The sequence below is a fragment of the Populus alba genome, chromosome 3, assembly GCF_005239225.2.
Source record: "Populus alba chromosome 3, ASM523922v2, whole genome shotgun sequence".
NCBI classification, from domain to species: Eukaryota; Viridiplantae; Streptophyta; class Magnoliopsida; order Malpighiales; family Salicaceae; genus Populus; species Populus alba.
In genome coordinates, this window is record NC_133286.1 from 8664266 (window position 1) to 8684207 (window position 19942).

At 32.0% G+C, this 19942-nt stretch overlaps 1 protein-coding gene and 1 long non-coding RNA gene across 4 annotated transcripts; both read right to left on the reverse strand.

Moving 5' to 3' along the window:
* Nucleotides 1-267: 267 nt before the first annotated feature.
* LOC118037943 (auxin-responsive protein IAA26) lies at nucleotides 268-3458 on the reverse strand. 2 transcript variants are annotated; one of them, XM_035044125.2, is made up of 6 exons: nucleotides 2886-3458; nucleotides 2177-2745; nucleotides 1522-1775; nucleotides 982-1129; nucleotides 572-636; nucleotides 268-451 (listed from the first exon to the last, which is right to left on the reverse strand). In XM_035044125.2, the coding sequence occupies exons 2-6, from the start codon at nucleotides 2680-2682 to the stop codon at nucleotides 417-419; spliced, it is 1008 nt and encodes a 335-aa protein (XP_034900016.1). In that variant the 5' UTR covers nucleotides 2683-2745; nucleotides 2886-3458; the 3' UTR covers nucleotides 268-416. The 2 variants fall into 2 exon arrangements, with proteins under 2 accessions (XP_034900016.1, XP_034900015.1); XM_035044124.2 differs by having other exon boundaries at nucleotides 2177-2717; nucleotides 2886-3457.
* A 13736-nt stretch (nucleotides 3459-17194) lies between these two features.
* On the reverse strand, nucleotides 17195-19795 carry LOC118037944 (uncharacterized). 2 transcript variants are annotated; one of them, XR_004685693.2, is made up of 4 exons: nucleotides 19381-19795; nucleotides 19077-19173; nucleotides 18513-18592; nucleotides 17195-17782 (listed from the first exon to the last, which is right to left on the reverse strand). It is a non-coding gene; the product is annotated as an uncharacterized lncRNA (long non-coding RNA). The 2 variants fall into 2 exon arrangements; XR_004685692.2 differs by lacking the exon at nucleotides 17195-17782 and adding an exon at nucleotides 17818-18281 and having other exon boundaries at nucleotides 19381-19786.
* Nucleotides 19796-19942: the final 147 nt, after the last annotated feature.

The window sequence follows — 19942 nt, forward strand, 5'->3', positions numbered from 1 at the left end:
TTTTTTCTCATACAATTACTGTTTTTTAAATCCTTTCATATATTTAGATTTTAAAAAAAATTATTTTTCAATATTTAATTGAATAAAAATTTCAAGTTTTTTTAAAAAAATTATTGTTTCAAATAACTCATGATTTAATAAATAAACACAAATTGTCATTTTTTTTAATTATTTTCTTTTTTGTTTTTACCATTCAACATTGAATTTTTTTTCCCCTTCTTTAAGATGTGCTTGAATCGACTAAACATGTATATTTTTTCCTACAGGTAATATAACTAGTAATTATATATACTTTGAGTTGCAAAAAGTTCAATACAAATTAGATAAACAAAATATGGACCACGGAATCCCAGTTTTCTTAGTCACACGAGTGGAGAATCATCACAGCAAAACTCATCTTAATTTGTTCACTCGATTCACACGGGCACCTTCTCGTGCTTGCTGCTTCCAACTGAAAACAACACATCACATAGCCATACGGTAATAAGCACCAGGCAATGAAAAGATGGAAGTTAATCCATGCTTAAGTTTGTTCTTACTATGGGATTTAGCATAATAAATTTATACTCACGGTTCAGTGCAGAAACTTCAGAGCTCTTTAATACGCGCAGCCTCTTCACTGTGGAAACAAACATGCTACAAATCACAGATAAAATAAAAGGTGTTAGTACAAACCAACTACACCAGTAAGGAACCCAGATCAAGAAATTCAATACCCTTCAGTATTAGCTTGCGGGGAACAATGGTAAGGTATTTTTTTTTAGGTGAAAAAAGACATGATAATGCATTCAATTATGAGAGAGATAGCATACATGCAATAAACAAAATAGTAGATGAATTTGGCAAGGATATCATGGTTTTAAGCGATTAGGAATCCAATGCAGTTAATCTGGACATGCTAAAGGACATAAAAGCATAAAATTGGTGTTTGGTTATAGGCTGGTAATATAAAATCAAATCCACAGCAATTAAGATGCTTACTGCCATGGGACATCCCCAACAAGCATCCTGTCTCCTTCATTATCCTCATAAACAAGCTTATATTCCCCACTTCCGTCCAATACACCCGTAATTGCTTTCTCTTCCTCTTGCTTGTTCATGATTCCATTACAAGAGGAATCTCTTTGAGCTATACAAAGGACACAAAAGACAAAAAAAGAAAATAAGACACCCTTGTCTATATAGTAAGTAAACATTAACACATACGTCTTGGGATTGTTTAAGAAAAACAAGCAGCAAATTATCCAAGAATATTGCAACTCAAACAGCAATTAAACAAACATAAATTGGACTAACCATTGCAATCAAATGGTTATAATAGAACCTATGGATATGCCATGCCCTTTGCAGATTGTAAATTGACAGTGCATTTAATTTATGAAAGCAATAAACTTGTTAATATATATTTAACATAACTATCGAATCTAAGCACATCCATTATTGCTATCTGGTAACATTAAAAAGCCTCAATAATTGACCACACGGGTAAAAGTGTTACTATACAAAAGTTTTGAGAAGAACCTGCAAGAAGGCCTCTAAAGAGTTCATCAACAGCAGTTGAGAGTTTTTCATAGCTATCATAGGCTTTGAGGTCCACTTTCCTTCCTATGGGGACACCTTCCATATTGATCTTGACAAATAACCCTTTCTTGCAAGTTCCAGCTGGTTTATTTTGAGACTCGAAGGTTGGTTTTGAATTGCTGCCGCTGCTGGTTGCAAGATTCTTCCTGAAAGAACGAATTGGAGGCCAACCAACTACTGGACCAGGTGCAATTCTGTTTTGAAGGAGCATTAAAGAGAGTACAAAACAATAAATAATAGGGAAGGAGATAAAGATCAAAACTTCATTAAAAGGCATACATGTAAAGAAAAAGAAAAGTAGAACCAGCACAAAAATGGAAGGATAACAGTTAAAGATTTTGATAACCAAACAAAGCTAGCAGGCATCTTGAATCAACAGTTGTTAGAGGTGGTAGATTTTAAAACCAAGAAAAAAGAATTACCACATGCACTAGCTCATCGATCAAATTTAACAAGTAAAAACATACTGGCAGAAACAATGGTATGGACCACACATAATCTAGCTGAGTAAACATGTGAATGAATATCCCCTGTCAAAAAAGCTGCAAAAATACAGACTGCGAGAGAACAGAGAAGGGTAAAAAAGCTGGAGTACCTTTTCTGAGAGCTGTTGGCAACAGCTGTATTGGCAGGAGCTGGTGTTGAAAATGCCTTCTTTTCTGCACACTGCGGCAACTCTACTACCACTTTAGTGCAACAGGGCTGTGAGGATTCCTTGTCCATAACAGGCAGGCTCTGTTGGGTTGCAGTTGCTGTTGGTGGTGTGGATGATGATGGAAAATTGAGATACGAAGGAGGAACCTTTCCCTGTTGTTTTTTATTAAACCAAACATGTGAATTCTCAGCTGAAGAAGGAAACTTGTGAGTTTGTTGGTTTCCATTGGTGAAGTACCCAAAAGAGAGAAGTTGAGACTCGTGTCTTTCTCTATTGCTGGTGCTTTTGAGAGACCAGTCTTCACCAGGTGGACCGAGCCTTAGTTCAAGCTTTCTGTCTTCCGAGGAGGATCTTTCATCTTCTCCCTTACCAAGCCATTCTCTTTCTTTGGGAATCAAATCCAGTAACTGAGGACATGCCTCGACGTTCTTTGAACAACCTTCCATTAATTTTCACCGGATGAAAATGCCTTTTCCTTCGACTTTTGACACGAGAAAGAAGTAAGAAAACTTTACAGGAACGTGAAACACCAAGGCATGAAAAGTTACAAAACAGGAAACATACAAAACCGTGTGGTTATGAGCAAAGAAAGCAAATACTACAACTAAAACCAAAATAAAAGGGACTCAGTACTGCTTAAGCTACATACCTTTGTAAATTAGTAGACTCCATAACCAGCACTCAAAACCTTGAGCACCCACATCCTCAAATCACTTTAAAAAATGACCTCTAAAAACAAGAAGCTAGATAGGAGCTTCTGAGACGACCTTGAGATCTCAACTAGCAAAGCAAGAGCCAGCCTTTAAAAACTCTCTCATCAAACCATCAAATAGAAAACAATAATATATCCCATGAAGAGAATGAAGAACAGAAAAAAGAAAAGGTGTTTCAACAACTCAAAAGCCAAAGGCAATGATAAGAACAAGGGAGGTATTGAGATTGACTATGTAAGAGAGGTGATTTGAAGTAGAAAGTTGGGGAAGGAAATGGAAATGAAGGGAGGTTTAAAACCAGAGAGAGAGAGATTCCCTTTATCTATCTATATCTATACTAACAACTAATACTATAGAGAGACAGCTCAAGAACCCAAAAACAGTACACTAGGAATTTTGGAGCAAAACGCACGCAACCGAGCAGGAGAAAGGAGGGGGGTTGGCTCTAAAAACGTTAGGTTGTTTAGCTGAGGAAGCAAAGCGTGCTGCTGCTGACCTCCCTTAAGAAAAGATACTCTTTTTCTCTAAACGCAAGACAACAACACACAAAAGTGTTGTATTTATTAGATTTTAATTTTAAAAAAAATTATCTCATTAAATTAAAAATACTAGTGAACAATTAAAAAAAATAATATAATTTATATATGTCATAATTAAATTTGATATTTATAACTTATAATGAGATCCAAAAAAAAAAATTATTAAATACGATGAAGAGAAGAGAGAGAAAAAAACACTCTAAATATATATCGAAGTTCTAATTATAACATCATTAATATCATCTAAAAATAAAAATAAATAAATTAAATGATATAAATAAAAAATACCAAGATGATTCAAGTGGATTACATTCATCATCAAAAATAAATTGGCCACTTGTTATTTTTAAACAACAAATTTAATCTACTCAAGTTATTATTGGTGATTTTTATTGTTATCATTAAATTTATTTTGTTAAAAAAATTTTATTATACCAATAATACCGTAACTAAACTTCTATTTGTCTCTAAAAATTTCTCTCTCTCTCCTACCCATTTAATAATTTGTTTAGATATTACTATTTAGAATAATGACAAACTATAAATACCACGTTTTTCAATTGAATAAACTATGTTATTTCACTGTGTTAAAAAAAAAATGCAAATAAGTAAAAATAGCCTTAGATTCTAGAGTCTTAAACTCTTACCTTAGAAAGGGAGAGAAAGAAAGTACCACTCCAGTATTGTTTTAATGAGAATAGAAAGTGACTCCCAAAATCATAACATTGCGCCACTTGCTTTGCTGATTCATTTCCTAATTACTAGCTCATTTAGTTAAGACCAGTTCATTTGTTCGTGTTCTTCGCCGATGCAGCGCAAATTATTGTAAAAAAAATATTTCGAGCATAATTTTTTTTTATTATGCTATTAAACTTGAATAAAAAAATAAATCTTTAAATCTCTTAACTTAAATTTTTTACTTAACATAAACTTCCAATTAAATTATATAAAAGCAAAGTCAATGTGAATTAATATATATATTAAAGAAAATCTGAATAATTTTTTTATTAAAAAAACTAATTTTAAACAATTAGATTAAAAATAGATATAATAAGACAAAAAAATAAAAATAAAAAAGATGTTGAGTCAAGTAAACTTTTCAAACTTATCATCCTTATTATATTGAAAATATTAAACATGAAAAAACCATAAAACTCAATTCTTAATAAATCTAACATTAAATGATGAATCATCATCATCATCATTATTATTATTATATATATCATCATCACTAGTATTATTAATAAATATTATTATTATTATTATTATTATTATTATTATAATCACTATTATTATTGTTGTTATTATTGTTACTGCTACCACTAATATTACCATTATTTTATTTCTTGTGACTATTATCATTATTATTAATGTTATAACCACTACTATTATTATTATAACAAGCTATTATTACCAATTTTATTATTGTTATTATTATTGTTAATAATATTATTATTAGTATTATTAATGTTATAACCAATATTATTACTACTGTCATTGTTTTTATTAATGTTATAACAACAACTATTATTATTATTATTATTATAACAAACTATTATTACTACTAATATTATTACAATTATTATTAGCACCATTACTACCACCACCATTATTATTATTATTATCATAAAAAAAAAAAAAAACTACTACTTTTACTACATATATTATCTATATCATTAGCATTATTATTTGTTTCATCATTACTATTACTATTAATACTATTATTATTTTAATTATAATTATTAGTACCATTATTACCACTATCATTATTATTATTATTATAACTCATTTTTGGGTTATTCTCCAAATTCACCTCTTTTTTCTTTTCAAAATAAAAAATAAAATAATAATAGCAAGAAGACTAGCATTTTGGCAAAAAAAAAAAAAAAAAACTGTGAAGATTTCAAATCTAGAAAAAAATCAAGCTAAGAAGTGTAATTGTACCCCATTATAATTAAAATTAAAAAAATAATACAGATTTAAGGTCAAATTAAATGATTTTTAAACTAAAAGGATTTCAAATGTAGAAAAAATCAATCTACAATTTTAGATGGAATTGGAAGTCTAATTGTATCATACTATACCCAAAATTGAAGAAATAATACAGATTCAAGGTCAAATTAAATTATTTTTAAATGAATCTGCATAAAAATTAAGCCCACAGATATAATTAGATTTCTAATAAGCTAATTTGATTTAATCATAGGCCGAATTGAGAATTTAATTATGCTTAAGAATTAATTTGGATCCAATTAAAGGATTTAATTTTTATGCAGATTCAAACTTATTTTTTCACCAATTAAGCTTATTAAATCCAAACTTTATATGAGTTCAATTAATTGTATTATAAGCTTAATTGGTGAAAAAATAAGTTTGGAAGCTTCTTTTGAGCTTAATTGAAAAGATTGAAATTTTAGGAGATCAAATTTAATTTTTACAAAATTAATTAGTTCAAATAAGAGGTAAAATCACAAGAAAATCAAAGTTCTTGGGTCAATTAGGAGTTAAATTGAAAAAATTCACAGTCAATGATCATTTTGCAAAAGGCATCAAACTATGCGAACCCAATTGGTTAAAATCAAGGGTGAAATTAAAGAGAATTGAAAATTTAATGGTCAATTAGAATCTAAATTGAAGAAATCCAAGACTAAGGACCGAAATGAACAAGACGTTGAATTCGAGGCTGAAGTTGAAGTTCATCAGGTGTAAAATTGGAAGTTTAAAGTCAATTACGGGTGTAATTGAGATAAATCACAAATCGAATGACTAAATTAAACTTTACCGAAACAACGTTGTTTACTGTTCATCATCTTCTTCAATTTTCATTGAAAAGATTGTTCAAATGGCTACTTTTCAGGAGCATTTAATGCTTAATCTCTTCATCAAATTTAACAAAACTTGCACGAAAATAATTATTAACATTTGACCACACCTCGGTATGGTTCTTTTTAGTTGATGAACACCACAGTGGCCATGGTGTCAACCTAAAGTGGCCAACTTAAACAACCTTCAATTGTCAAATTTGACAGTTCATGATATCCACTTTGAGCCAACGATTCCTAGCCAAATCAAGGGCCAAGATTTGACACCATTAAAGTCAAAATATCCTTCTTCCAACCTATAAATAAGGATGGATTTCATGGCCTGAGATAGAGGAAAATAAGGTGCAAAGTTTGGAAAAACTCGACCTCTCTCTAGTTTTCACCATCTATCAGCTTTATTCTCTCTTTATACCACAACTTCAACTTTTACAACCCTCGACAACCACGATGTCAGCCTCTCCACCAATAGCTGTCCACCCTTATGTTAGGAGTAGCCGTTGTAAACTCCTTGCTCTTCATCATAAACTCTTCCTTCAGCAACCAACACCCTCTCTCTGTTGTTGCCACCACAAGCCTCCACCATTGCAACCACCAGCCTCACATCGGCCTCCCAGACCACCAGTCAGACTTCCCAACACTAGGTGATGGTTATGCATGCAGAAGACATATTAATTAACATGGTTGCTAGGTTAGCCTCGCAACCATGTAAGCCATGGGCTGGATCCGTTCTAGCCCAGCCTAAATGGCTAGGCCGAGTTCGGCCCACCAAACACTCAAAAAGTTTTAGATTAATTTCCTTCATAAAAAAAAATGTTTTGTTTCGATGCATACGATCAAATCCTAAAAGTTTTCCAAGTATATTTTCATAAAAAACAAAGAAAAAATTGCATCTTTCTCATATTTTAAAAATACAAAAAATGAAAAGAAATTGTAACTAGTTTATAATTATCTGTTAATGTTTAGCTAAATGATCAAAAATCCTTCATCAATTATTTTGTTCATTTTATATTTAAAGCATTAGGGTTTAGTTATAGACTTTAATATTTAGAAGTGTAAAACTATATAGTAGAGTATACCCTCAGATATTAAAGATACAAAGCGCAAAATAAATGCGATGCTAAAATCTAGACCCTAGAATAGTTAAGATTTCACCCACTAAGGTTGAGATTCTATCTTAAAGAGAGATCTTCCTTGGACCTTAAAAAAGACTAACAAGTAGAAACTTGACTTAAAAAAAACAATTAAATAATAATGCAACTTACCTTAGGTAGGGTGTACTGGGAGTGATGCATTTTTTTCTTGCACAACCAGTCCCTTACTTGGATTCTCACAAACCTAGTAACCATAATACTAAGAGACGATTTCTGAACCTTATAGTCATAATTTTATGATTGTACCCAAAACACTTTCCTTCCCAACAATACCTCTTAGGAGGCAAAAACTCATAACTAATTTAAATTGATTTTTTATATAAATAATTTCATCATCCCTTAGTTTTTTTTCCTACAAAATTTGATCTTTATTTTTTATTACTATTTTTTTTCTTTTTTTTTAATTGATTTTTTTAAAAAAATTTTATTTTTTAACATTAAATTAGTTAAGAATTGAGCTTTTTAATTAAGTCTGAGTCTAGAATTTTTACAAGTTATGAGTTTTAGAAATTAATTCAAGTTTAGAAGGTTATTCGGGTTTGCTTTGTTTTTTCTCCTGACTTTGCTTGGTTTTTTTTTTTTTTATTTATTTTTAAGCTCATGTTTTTTTAGTTTCATCCTTCAACATTTATTTAATTAGAGATTGGAATCCATTAATTTTTTCTTTCTTTCTATGGGTTTTCACTAGTTTTAAAAATTACTTGAGTTATCTCGGGTCATTTTATTTGTCGTTCTTTTATAAATTTAGCTTTTTTAAAATATTTTTTTGTTTTTTAATTAAATTAAATTAATTGATTAAGTGTATACACGAGATGCTTATTTCATGATATTTTGAAAAAGAAAACAAAAAATTATCGGGTACATCATTTTATTGGCATGAATAATTGTTTGATTAAATAAAAAAATTTATTCAAAGAAATAAAATTATCAAACACAACTTGGTACATGCCCTTTATTGCGAGATCAAATATCTTGATCTATATCTATCTCTTGATTTTTCTAGTTTAGTCTTTTATTATCGTTAATGACTTTTTTTTTACACTTATTGGCTCATATAATTCTTGATTTATTTAATTAGATGCATGCATAAGTTTTTTTTTTAGTGGGATTTTTTATATGGAAAAAAACACGTTTAAAAAGCTTGTATATTCATTTTTTTTGCTAAAATATAAAATTATTATATCTGTAACAAAGCACAAGTCAAATAGCTATAGTGTGTGTATGTTTCTGGTCGGCTGTCATCTTTGTTGCATGTTGGCCTCCAAGGATCATAGGTAGAATAGTCTTTTACATATTATAGAGTTATAGAGATCATTTATGTTCCCTTTTAAATTTTAATATTATGACAATGTATAAATTACAAAAACCTAAAACATGTATGAAAAGTATTGTATATATGCCTTGATTTACTATGAATTGTAATAATGAACTAATGATTTTATCTTTAAAAAATCACACAATGTTGTCATTCAAGGATAAAATGATATTTTCACTTGGTCCTTTTGTTATTTTAAAATTGTTTAGGGGCATGTCAGTCTTTTTGCTATTTTTTGGAACAATAAAAGTACTTTATTGCCCTTAAAAAAAAACATTTAGCTATGTTCCAAGGGCTTTTTTTATATATATATATTTATAGTTTTTTGCTACAATTGAATGATTCTTTTACCATTTGAATACAATTTTTAATAGCTTTGCTATAGGGGTATATTCATCATTTCACGAAGGTTTTTTTCGTAATAATTATTTGGTTATATGAGAAAAGTGGTATTTCTATAAAAATAAAAAAGTTGCACGCTAGCATGCAGTCTCTTTATCGTTTTCAAGAGGCGTGTACACCTGATTCTTGTGGTCAAAAACATTGTTTCACCATGTTATTTGATTTTCCTCGACCTCCTCTTTCTCGCTATTAGGTGTGTGTGGCAACATGACCTCTAGTGAGGTGCCAACGATCTTTTCTTTTTCATTTTTCTTTTTTTTTCTCTTTTCTCCTAGAAACCCTGGTCTGACCATTCAAATTTGCATATATCCCTTCAAGTTTGTTTTCTTTTGAATTCATCCCTTCTTTTTTAATTCCTATATTTTTATTTTAATTAATTTTTAAAATTGAATTTTTTTTTTCAATTTCACCATTTTCTAATCTTCTCACTCTTTTAAATTTGGTCCTCATTCTTTTGGTTTTTATTTTTTTTTATTTGAAATAGTTTTTAATTTTTTTCTTTTAATATCACTCTCCTTCATTTTTTTTTCTTTTATTTTTGATGCTATTTCTTTTCATTGTTAATTTCTAGACTTTGGTAAGTCTTTTTATTTTTTTAATTTGAGAATCTTTTTTTTCAATTTCATCTTTGAATTTTACATTTGTTGACAATTGAACCTTTTAATTAAACTCGTGTCTAAAGTTTTATGAGTTGTGAATTTGAAAAATCAATCTAGGTTTTAATTTTGGTTTAACTAAGAAAAAATACCCTTAAAAGCATCACGACACTTAGCTTGGTTTTAGGTTTTTTTTTTTTTTTTTTTTTTAATTTCACTCTTCAAAGCACAATGTTATTGCTATATTGCCCTTAAAGTCACAAATTGTAAAGCTTGGCTTAAGGGGCTTATTTATAATTGTATATATTTTTTTTAATGATTTATTCTTGGGGGTAATTTTGTATTTTAATTGATATCTATAATATTTTAAAAAGTGTATTTATTTATTTATTTTGTCTTTCAATATTAAATTTGTTGAGAAATAAATATCATAGGTGACTTTTCTCCTACTTTGTATAAGATTATCACATTCCCAAGCAAAAACAATTATCAACTATAAATTCCAATAAATATGATGAATTAAAAATATATAAAAAAATAATTATGATCCATAATATTTTATAAAATATCTCGTAATCAAATTGTTATAAAAAAAAGTAACTCAATATCTAGCATCATCTATTTTTTAACATTTAGTTAAATAAAACATTATTTTGAAAAAAAAAAATAAGTTGTTAATTTCTACCTCTACCGAACGATTTACTTTTTTATATGTCAGATTTAGTTCTCATTCTTTTAATAAACTTGAAAAAAAAATTAAAACATTAATAAGTTAGAAGCTAAATTAATTTTTTCCTTGACTGGAAAATAATTTTTATTAACTATTTTTTTAATGATAAACAAACACAAAAAATTTCAAAAATATTTTTTTAAAAAAAAAACTTTTATAAAAACAATACCTAAGTCCTCTTCCCTTTTAAGGTGCGTTTGTTTACCTTTAACTTTGGTGTTTACGATGCAAAAAAAGCAGTATGGTGTTTGGTAACACACCAAACTGTGTTTTATACTATGAGGTTCACTAAAAAATTAAGTTTGAAATGCAATTTTTACATGTTTTTTAACTGAATTTCATTTAATACTGTTTGTTTTTGTGTTTCAAAAACATTTTTGAAAAACTTTGAAATTTTTTATTTTTTTTCTTTACTTCAAATTAATATATATTTTTTTGAATTTTCAAATCAATTTGATACACTGATATTAAAAATAATTTTTTAAAAATAAAAAAATATTATTTTGATATATTTCTAAGTAAAAAATATTTTAAAAAATAACTATAACCATAAACCCAAAGGCACATTGACATCCTTATAATATGAGCCACTGTAAAAGGCAAAAATCATCTCAAGTTTATAATAGGACACTATGATAGCGTTTATATTGCTATTGGAAAATATTTTTTATGTTATCAAGTCAATTTGATATGTATTTTATTAAATTTTTTTTAAAAAAAATTTATTTATTTTTATTTTTTAAAATTAATATATTTTTTTTATGTTATCAAATCAATTTGATGTGCATCCCATTATATCTTTTGATTAATTTCTAGAATTGGATTTTTTTTTTTTTCAAGAAGGCCTAGCTCCTTCGAAGGCCATGTCTAATTTTTCACTAGCATTTCTTCCATTCCTCAGTTCTTAAATAGTTAATGCCAATGCAAGCGAAGTGCTTCACCCATTAAAACTCTCCATCAAAATTCAAAATCTGCAAACATTAACAAAAAAATATTAAACAAATCTAAACACATTTTATTTCATCATAATTTACGCTAATTAAACATCTTACTTTATTTTTCTTCCTTTTTTTTTTTCACTTTTCAAAATTAAGTTCAATGGCAAGTTCAAAGCCCTTTAGACCTATTTGTTTTTATGTGTTTTAAAATATTTATGAAAAAATTTAAATTTTTTTTTTATTAACTTCTAATTAATATGTTTTTAGTTTTTTCAAAATATTTTGATTTACTGATGTCAAAAATAATTTTTAAAAAATAAAAAAACATCATTGACATGTATTTTAGCACAAAAAATTATTTAAAAAGTAATCACAACAACACTGTAAAACAAGCTCAAAACCCACAAACATCCTTAATCCTAAAATATATGCTCCACAATTGAATCTCTGTCCTCCTTACCTGCAGCACCACCACCAATCTCTCGTATGGTAGGAAATCTTCCTAATTATGATCAATTATGATTGAGCGCAATTCATCTTCTCTGCAAAAATCATCCTCAAAGTTATGAGAATAGTTTCGAGGATCATACCCAAAATCCTCTGGACAAAGATGTTTCATGTTCTTTCCTCTCTTTCCAATCAACCCACGATACTTTCCTTAATATCCAAATCATCGGTTGTTGATTTGAGCCAGGCATAAGGTGATCTTGGTGTCTGTGGCTGCAGCTTCCTACTGTTTGATGTGCCGTGAATGATTCAAAATCGGCAACAATGATTATAATGAAAATGGATGAAGGATGGGTCTGGTTGTGTTGTCTTTCTTTTGGTATTTAGGCTGGATTGTAGTGATTTAAGGTAAATAAGATGGAGATAGACTAGAATGATACTTTGATAAGTCGATCTGGACGCCACAAAGATCAATCTAGGATTTCGACGCCACACTCTTTGTGATTGAAGAGTGATAAGTCAGGTAGGGTTCTTCACAAAACGAATTTGGAAGAACAGCTCTTAATTCTCTGAATTAAGTTTTCAAATCTTGGCCAAAAGTGTTTTCTTCATATTCTGATACATATTTATCTTTGGAACATCCCTCCAAAGTTAGGTGAATTCAACATGACAGAAGTCAAGCCTAAAAACTAGACTTTTAATAAAGCAAGTAGACAAATTTAACTAACAGACGTTTTTTTGACATTTCTAAAAACATATGCAGACTAAATTTAAAACAGCCATAACTTTTGACACAAAAGTCCAATGCTATCATGGTTGGACAATATAGAAAGATCACGTTCTGAACTTGAATTTTACCTACATAAATCTTGTTTTCACATGCATTGGATGACTTCAAATTCGGGTTCAAATCCATCTACTGTTCTGACCGTAAACAACATCAATTCCTTCACTTGCATTATCAATCCAAATACAAGTAGCCCAGCATGAAAAGAACCATTAAGGGCTTTTCCCATCTCCAAGTTCCAATTGTAGGTAAATAAGCACCCTTGAACCAATTTCAAACTGATTGCTAATTTTTAACTCCGACGCAGCTTCAATCATTGCAATTTGATTCGTCAAGGCCCGTTGTAGTTGTTTCGCTCTCGCTCTTGTCATTGGACCATATGAATCCTCTTGCATATTAGATTCAGCTTTACGAGATGGATTATAATTCCCATGATGCACATCATCAGCCCCGGGTTGAAAATGATTTGTCCTCAAATCAGAATCGTCATCATCATCCAAGTACGGAGATAAGTCTTTCACATTAAAAGTAGCTGATACGTTGTAATCACCAGGAAGATCTACCTTATACGCATTGTCATTCACCTTCTCTATAATACGAAATGGACCGTCAGCTCTTGGCATCAACTTGGACTTACGTTTGCTTGGAAATCTGCCCTTGCTAATATGAATCCAAACAAGATCTCCAGGTTCAAACCTGACCATCTTTCGCCCCTTGTTAGCTTGTTTAGCATACTTTGTTGTTTTCTCCTCAATATGTAGTCGAACCTGCTCATGTAGTTTCTTCATCAATTCTGCCTTTCTAATTCCATCCATAGATGTCCTCTCATCAATTGGAATATGAACAAGATCAATAGGAACACAAGGATTAAAGCCATAGACAACCTCAAATGGTGAAAATTTTGTAGCCCCATACACACTACGATTATATGCAAACTCCACAATCGGCAAACAAGTATCCCAACTCTTCAAATTCTTATGTATAACAGCTCGTAACAAAGAAGATAAAGTTCGGTTTACTACCTCAGTTTGTCCATCAGTTTGTGGATGACATGCCGTACTGAAAAGTAACTTTGTTCCAAGTTTCCTCCAAATAGTCTTCCAAAAGTGGCTTAAGAACTTTGTATCACGATCAGAGACAATGCTTTTAGGAATTCTATGCAAACGAACAATCTCTTGAAAGAACAAATCAGCAACATGTACTGCATCGTCAGTTTTCATACAAGGAATGAAATGGGAAATTTTGGAGAATCGATCAGCCACCACCATTATTAAATCCTTCCCACGTTGTGTTCTTGGTAATCCAAGTACGATTTGAAAATCGACTTTAGAAAACAATACAGCACCATGCAACTCATCAAGCAAAATCATCAAGTCTGGGTATAGAAAATCGATACTTAACTGTTATTTTGTTGATAGCACGGCTGTCCATACACATCCTCATGGTACCATCTTTCTTCGGAACAAGCAAAGTAGGTACGGAACATGGACTAAGTGATTCTCGCACATAGCCCTTCTCTAAGAGCTCACCGACCTGCCTTTGAATCTCTTTCGCTTCCTCTGGATTACATCTGTATGCTAGTCTATTAGGAAGTGAAGCTCCCGGCACCAAATCAATTTGATGCTCAATACCACGAATAGGTGGTAATCCTTTAGGTAATTCATCTGGAAACACATCTTTAAATTCTTCAAGTAATTCCTTAATCTGTCTTGGTAAGTCCAATCCTTCTACTTGTAGTAGTTGCTTTGCCCAGACCATGAAAACAATCCCTGTTGCGGCTAATGCTTGTTTGATGTCTCCTTTTTTGGCTAACAACAGCCCCTTTCGTGATGTCACCTCCTTTTGTTGGCTTCGTAACTGATCCTCTCTAACTTGTTGAGAACTCAGTGGTAACAAGTTCACCTTCTTTCCATTCAGCATAAAAGAATAAGTGTTCTTTCGTCCATTGTAGGTCACATCCTTATCAAACTGCCATGGACGACCCAGCAACAAATGGCTAGCTGACATTGGTGCAACATCACATAAAACCTCGTCATGATAGGTTTTAATGGAAAAAGGTACACGAACTTGCTTTGTCACCCGAATCTCCCCATTCTCATTCAGCCATCGCAAACTATAGGGTCTGGGATGTGGAAGGGTATTTAAACCCAATTTCTCCACCAAGGTAGTTGACGCAACATTAGTGCAACTTCCATTATCAATGATCATCCCGCACACCTTATCTCGAATCTGACATCGAGTATGAAAGATGTTCTCGTGTTGCTCATCACTAACGTCAATTTGTGCATTCAGAACCCGTTGAACAACCAACAAATCTCCCTTCACTGGTTCGAAATCCTCTTCTTGTTCAGCCACTTGTACCTCATCTTCGTCTTCAGTTTCAACCTCATCTCCACTCATCAGCTCTCCATGATCCCCATGCAAAATCATCACCCTTTTATTTGGACATTCAGAAGCAATATGCCCATGTCCCAAGCACTTGAAGCACTTAATGTCCCGAGACCTCCTAGGGTGTTGAGGTTCTGTCACCTTCTCCTTTCCCTTCAAAGAATCAGAACTGGTATTCCCCTTGCTAAACTCCACCTTCTCATCTCGTTTAGGTGTGTTCCATGTTTGTGTAGGCGTAGAAACAGCCCTTGTCGCGCTTGACGTAGTTCCACCAGTTCGGACACCTCCTCGTCTCTGCTGCCTCTCTTCTCGGGTTGCAAGCTTTATAACATCCTCAAGGAAGATGTACGGCTGTAACTCAACAACATTAGCTATATCCTTCCTCAACCCTCCAAGAAATCTAGCTATTGTTTGCTCTTGAGGTTCCATCAATTCACATCGAATCAGCAGCAGCTCAAACTCTTTCACATACTCTTCCACAGTCAAAGATCCCTGTCGCAAAGTTTGAAGTCTGATGTATAGCTCCTGTTTATAGTAATCAGGAACAAAATCTCTTCTTCATCACTCTTTTCATAGTTGCCCATGTTGCAATCTCCTCCTCTTCATCCCTTCTCCTCTGAATCTTTACGTTTTCCCACCATAAAAGAGCATAATCTGTAAACTCAAGTGCTGCCACCTTGCACTTCCTTTCTTCAGAATATTCATACCATTCAAACACCTTTTCAACCTTCTGAATCCACTCCAAGTATTCCTCAGGTGAACTACTTCCTCTAAACGGTGGAATCTTAAGTTTGAGACCATTAGGAGGATTATAATTCTGCCTTCTTGGTCTGACCCTATCATCAGCCTCATCATCCCCATTTGGATCTTCGTCAGCTTCTATAATATCATTTCGTGGCACTCTAAGTGCTTGCCTCGGTTGGGGTTGCAAATTATTTCTTTGCATCCTTTGCATAAGGGTATTCAACTGTTCACGAATTCCAGTCATCTCATCCCGAATCTCAGCATGAGATCGTTGTAAGCCCATGACCTGTGCCTGTTCCAAACTTAACCCTCTTGGCAAATCTTCTTTATCTCCAGCCATAGTTAAGTCTGTCAACCTTAATTCCAGCAAACCTTTCTTCTTCTTCTTCTTCTTGTTTTTGGCTCCTGTCTTAGATCGCAACTGATGCTCTGATACCAGATGATGTGCCGTGAATGATTTGAAAATCGGCAACAATGATTATAATGAAAATGGATGAAGGATGGGTCTGGTTGTGTTGTCTTTCTTTTGGTATTTAGGCTGGATTGTAGTGATTTAAGGTAAATAAGATGGAGATAGACTAGAATGATACTTTGATAAGTCGATCTGGACGCCACAAAGATCAATCTAGGATTTCGACGCCACACTCTTTGTGATTGAAGAGTGATAAGTCAGGTAGGGTTCTTCACAAAACGAATTTGGAAGAACAGCTCTTAATTCTCTGAATTAAGTTTTCAAATCTTGGCCAAAAGTGTTTTCTTCATATTCTGATACATATTTATCTTTGGAACATCCCTCCAAAGTTAGGTGAATTCAACATGACAGAAGTCAAGCCTAAAAACTAGACTTTTAATAAAGCAAGTAGACAAATTTAACTAACAGACGTTTTTTTTGACATTTCTAAAACATATGCAGACTAAATTTAAAACAGCCATAACTTTTGACACAAAAGTCCAATGCTATCATGGTTGGACAATATAGAAAGATCACGTTCTGAACTTGAATTTTACCTACATAAATCTTGTTTTCACATGCATTGGATGACTTCAAATTCGGGTTCAAATCCATCTACTGTTCTGACCGTAAACAACATCAATTCCTTCACTTGCATTATCAATCCAAATACAAGTAGCCCAGCATGAAAAGAACCATTAAGGGCTTTTCCCATCTCCAAGTTCCAATTGTAGGTAAATAAGCACCCTTGAACCAATTTCAAACTGATTGCTAATTTTTAACTCCGACGCAGCTTCAATCATTGCAATTTGATTCGTCAAGGCCCGTTGTAGTTGTTTCGCTCTCGCTCTTGTCATTGGACCATATGAATCCTCTTGCATATTAGATTCAGCTTTACGAGATGGATTATAATTCCCATGATGCACATCACTGTTATTCCAATCTTGCTCATGATCTTGATCAAGCATCTCATGCTGACGGGTCATGTCACCAGTGGGGGAGCAACAAAGAGAAGATTTTAGCTTGGCTTTTAGAGAAAAGCTGGAGAATCACTATATTCATTGATCATTGGCATCGCCATTTTTTCAAAGAATAATTAACAATTGTTGCAGCTTTCAAGGAGATAGGAAATGAAGCTATTTTTATAGAGAAAACCAGTTCAACAAAAACTTAAAAGCATTTGATTTAACAGTACACCTAGATAGAGGAAATACCTAACAATAGGCAGACTAACCAACCATTTAACTGACTAAGCACGCAAATCAAGTAGTTTAATTGTGAATGGAAGGCACATCGATGTTGATAAAAATCCAAACCATCACTCAAAAGAATTGGAATGACTGGTCAAGAGGCCTTCAATAGAATAAGACGAAGCAAGACTGTCCCTAGACCTGAAACTAATTAACAGACCACCAAACTTCTGCCCGGTCCCATATCATTGCCTAAAGGAAATTATAGTATAGAAGTCCAGGATGGGGTTCTGTATCACCGACTTCTCCCATATTAATGTAGGGCATTTGAGGCTGGGAAGAAATTTAAATCCATAAATAAGGAGCAATTAATAAATGAAAATTGTGATTTAGGTATACAACATGTACATGGAGATTGCAACTACCATTGCATGCACCTAACGACAACTTTCTGTTAATGAAAAAAGATGATCCCAAGTGGAATTCACAAAATGAGTGTTCATGTGAGCTAACAATTCATAAAGATTTAGGTGCATGTGAGCTCACAGATACATAGAGTAACAAAAAATAATCATAAGGCAAAAACCAACTAAAACAACTACTACTCAGTGTTGAGGTTGACATCAGGTCTTCCCATCTCAAATTTGACCCTCACAAATCTAGAGGATTGCAACATGAAAATATATTATTCACTTTACATTTTTGTCAACATTTCAGATTCAATCTTTTTTTTACTATGCAATACAATCAACCAAACCACCCAGCAATATCTACTATCCTGAGGAGGGATATGAGAGAATTATTCTTGTATGGTCATCATGGGGGATCAAACCTGAATGTCATCAATTCCAGAGTGCAGATTGAATTAGAATTCCAATTAACAACAACCATAGCAACAAGTTTTAACACACTGAACTATCTTCACTCGGACTGTGTGAAGCACAAAGAGTATCAGGTGAAAGCTATTATAGCATTGCAAAAACAACGACAGAGCTATCATGCATGGAAAATGCAAATAGCAATTCAAGTCACAAAATATGTTTAAAGTCAAAAGGGCACTCACTGGAATACATGTTGAGAACAACTTCCACCATCTCTGGTTAAAATCAATTGCTTAATATCATATACATGTTTCCTTTGTACCTGATAAAAATAAAAATAAAACAATTCAATGAATTAACAGTAGAGACCCATGCTATGACTCAAGTGAATGTTTGACTTGATTGATCATCAAGATGTTTCCTTTTACACTTGATGGAAAGCAATTAAAATTATATTAAAACCAGAATTAAAACCTGGACACAAAGAGAGGACCAAACAAACTGTTTCCTCCAATCACATCCCAAAACAACAGGGATCAACATGGACTCTTCTATCAGCATAATAAATCTCTAAGCGAATTCGAACACCCAACATGTAGAAAACATTATATTCCATTTAACATTTTTTTTTTAAAAAAAAAAAGAAAAGAAAAAGAAAGGTCAACTTTCTCAGAATCCTAGTCAAACACATTACAGGCAAGATACAAAGAAACCAATTCAGAGCATCCATAATTCCATTCTAACAGGAAACCAAAATTTCCATTCAATATTTAGAAATAAAGCAATTCAACACCTTATCAACTCACCATTTCAATTACCCGCGAAGAGCAACATCATCCATGTATAAATTCGAATCTTTCAGTTCTTATCTCCCACAACAAAATCCTCCTGATGTTCCCCAACCTGCCAGGAAATTCATAATTCATAAATTATATTTCAATTTCTGTATAGCATATTATAATTTGCACCACAGCAGACCTTGGTAAAAACCCAAAGCAATAAAGTACATGTCTGAATATTTAAAAATAAAAAACATATTAATGAGTCAAATACCAAAATAAAACACAAATCGATAAAAGAAAACTTAGAAAGGTGTCCTATGCCTAAAACCTTTAAAACCATCCTCGTCATGACTGACGCGAGAGCAGGGCCATCGCTCTGTAGATTTCTCTTTTTCGTCATGGCTTCCTTGCCCCCCTTTTTTCTTCTTGGATGGTGCCTCCTCTTTCGACTTTCGTCTATCAGTTTGTGTTAGAAAAAGGAGAAGAACCACCACTGCCAACGCACCACCTTCACCCTCTCTCGGCAGCATTCTCTTATCTCCGATGCAGCATCCTTCTCCATTTTTCTCCAACCTGCGATTCATCCCTGTTTTCGGTATGGTTTCTTTTTATGTTTTAAAAGTATTTTAAAAATAATTTAATTTTTTTTTAATTAACATATTTTTAATATTTTAATATTATTTTAATATGATAATATTAAAAATAATTTTTTAAAAATAAAAAAATATATTATTTTAAAATATTTCTAAAAAATATTATTTTAAAAAATAATTACAATCATTAAAAAAAAATTAACTTATAGTAAATGAAAATGAAAAAGAAACGATAAGCTAATGACCAGAAAAACATGGATAAAAGCTTGCCACGTCTCAAAAGATCAGAAGGAAAGG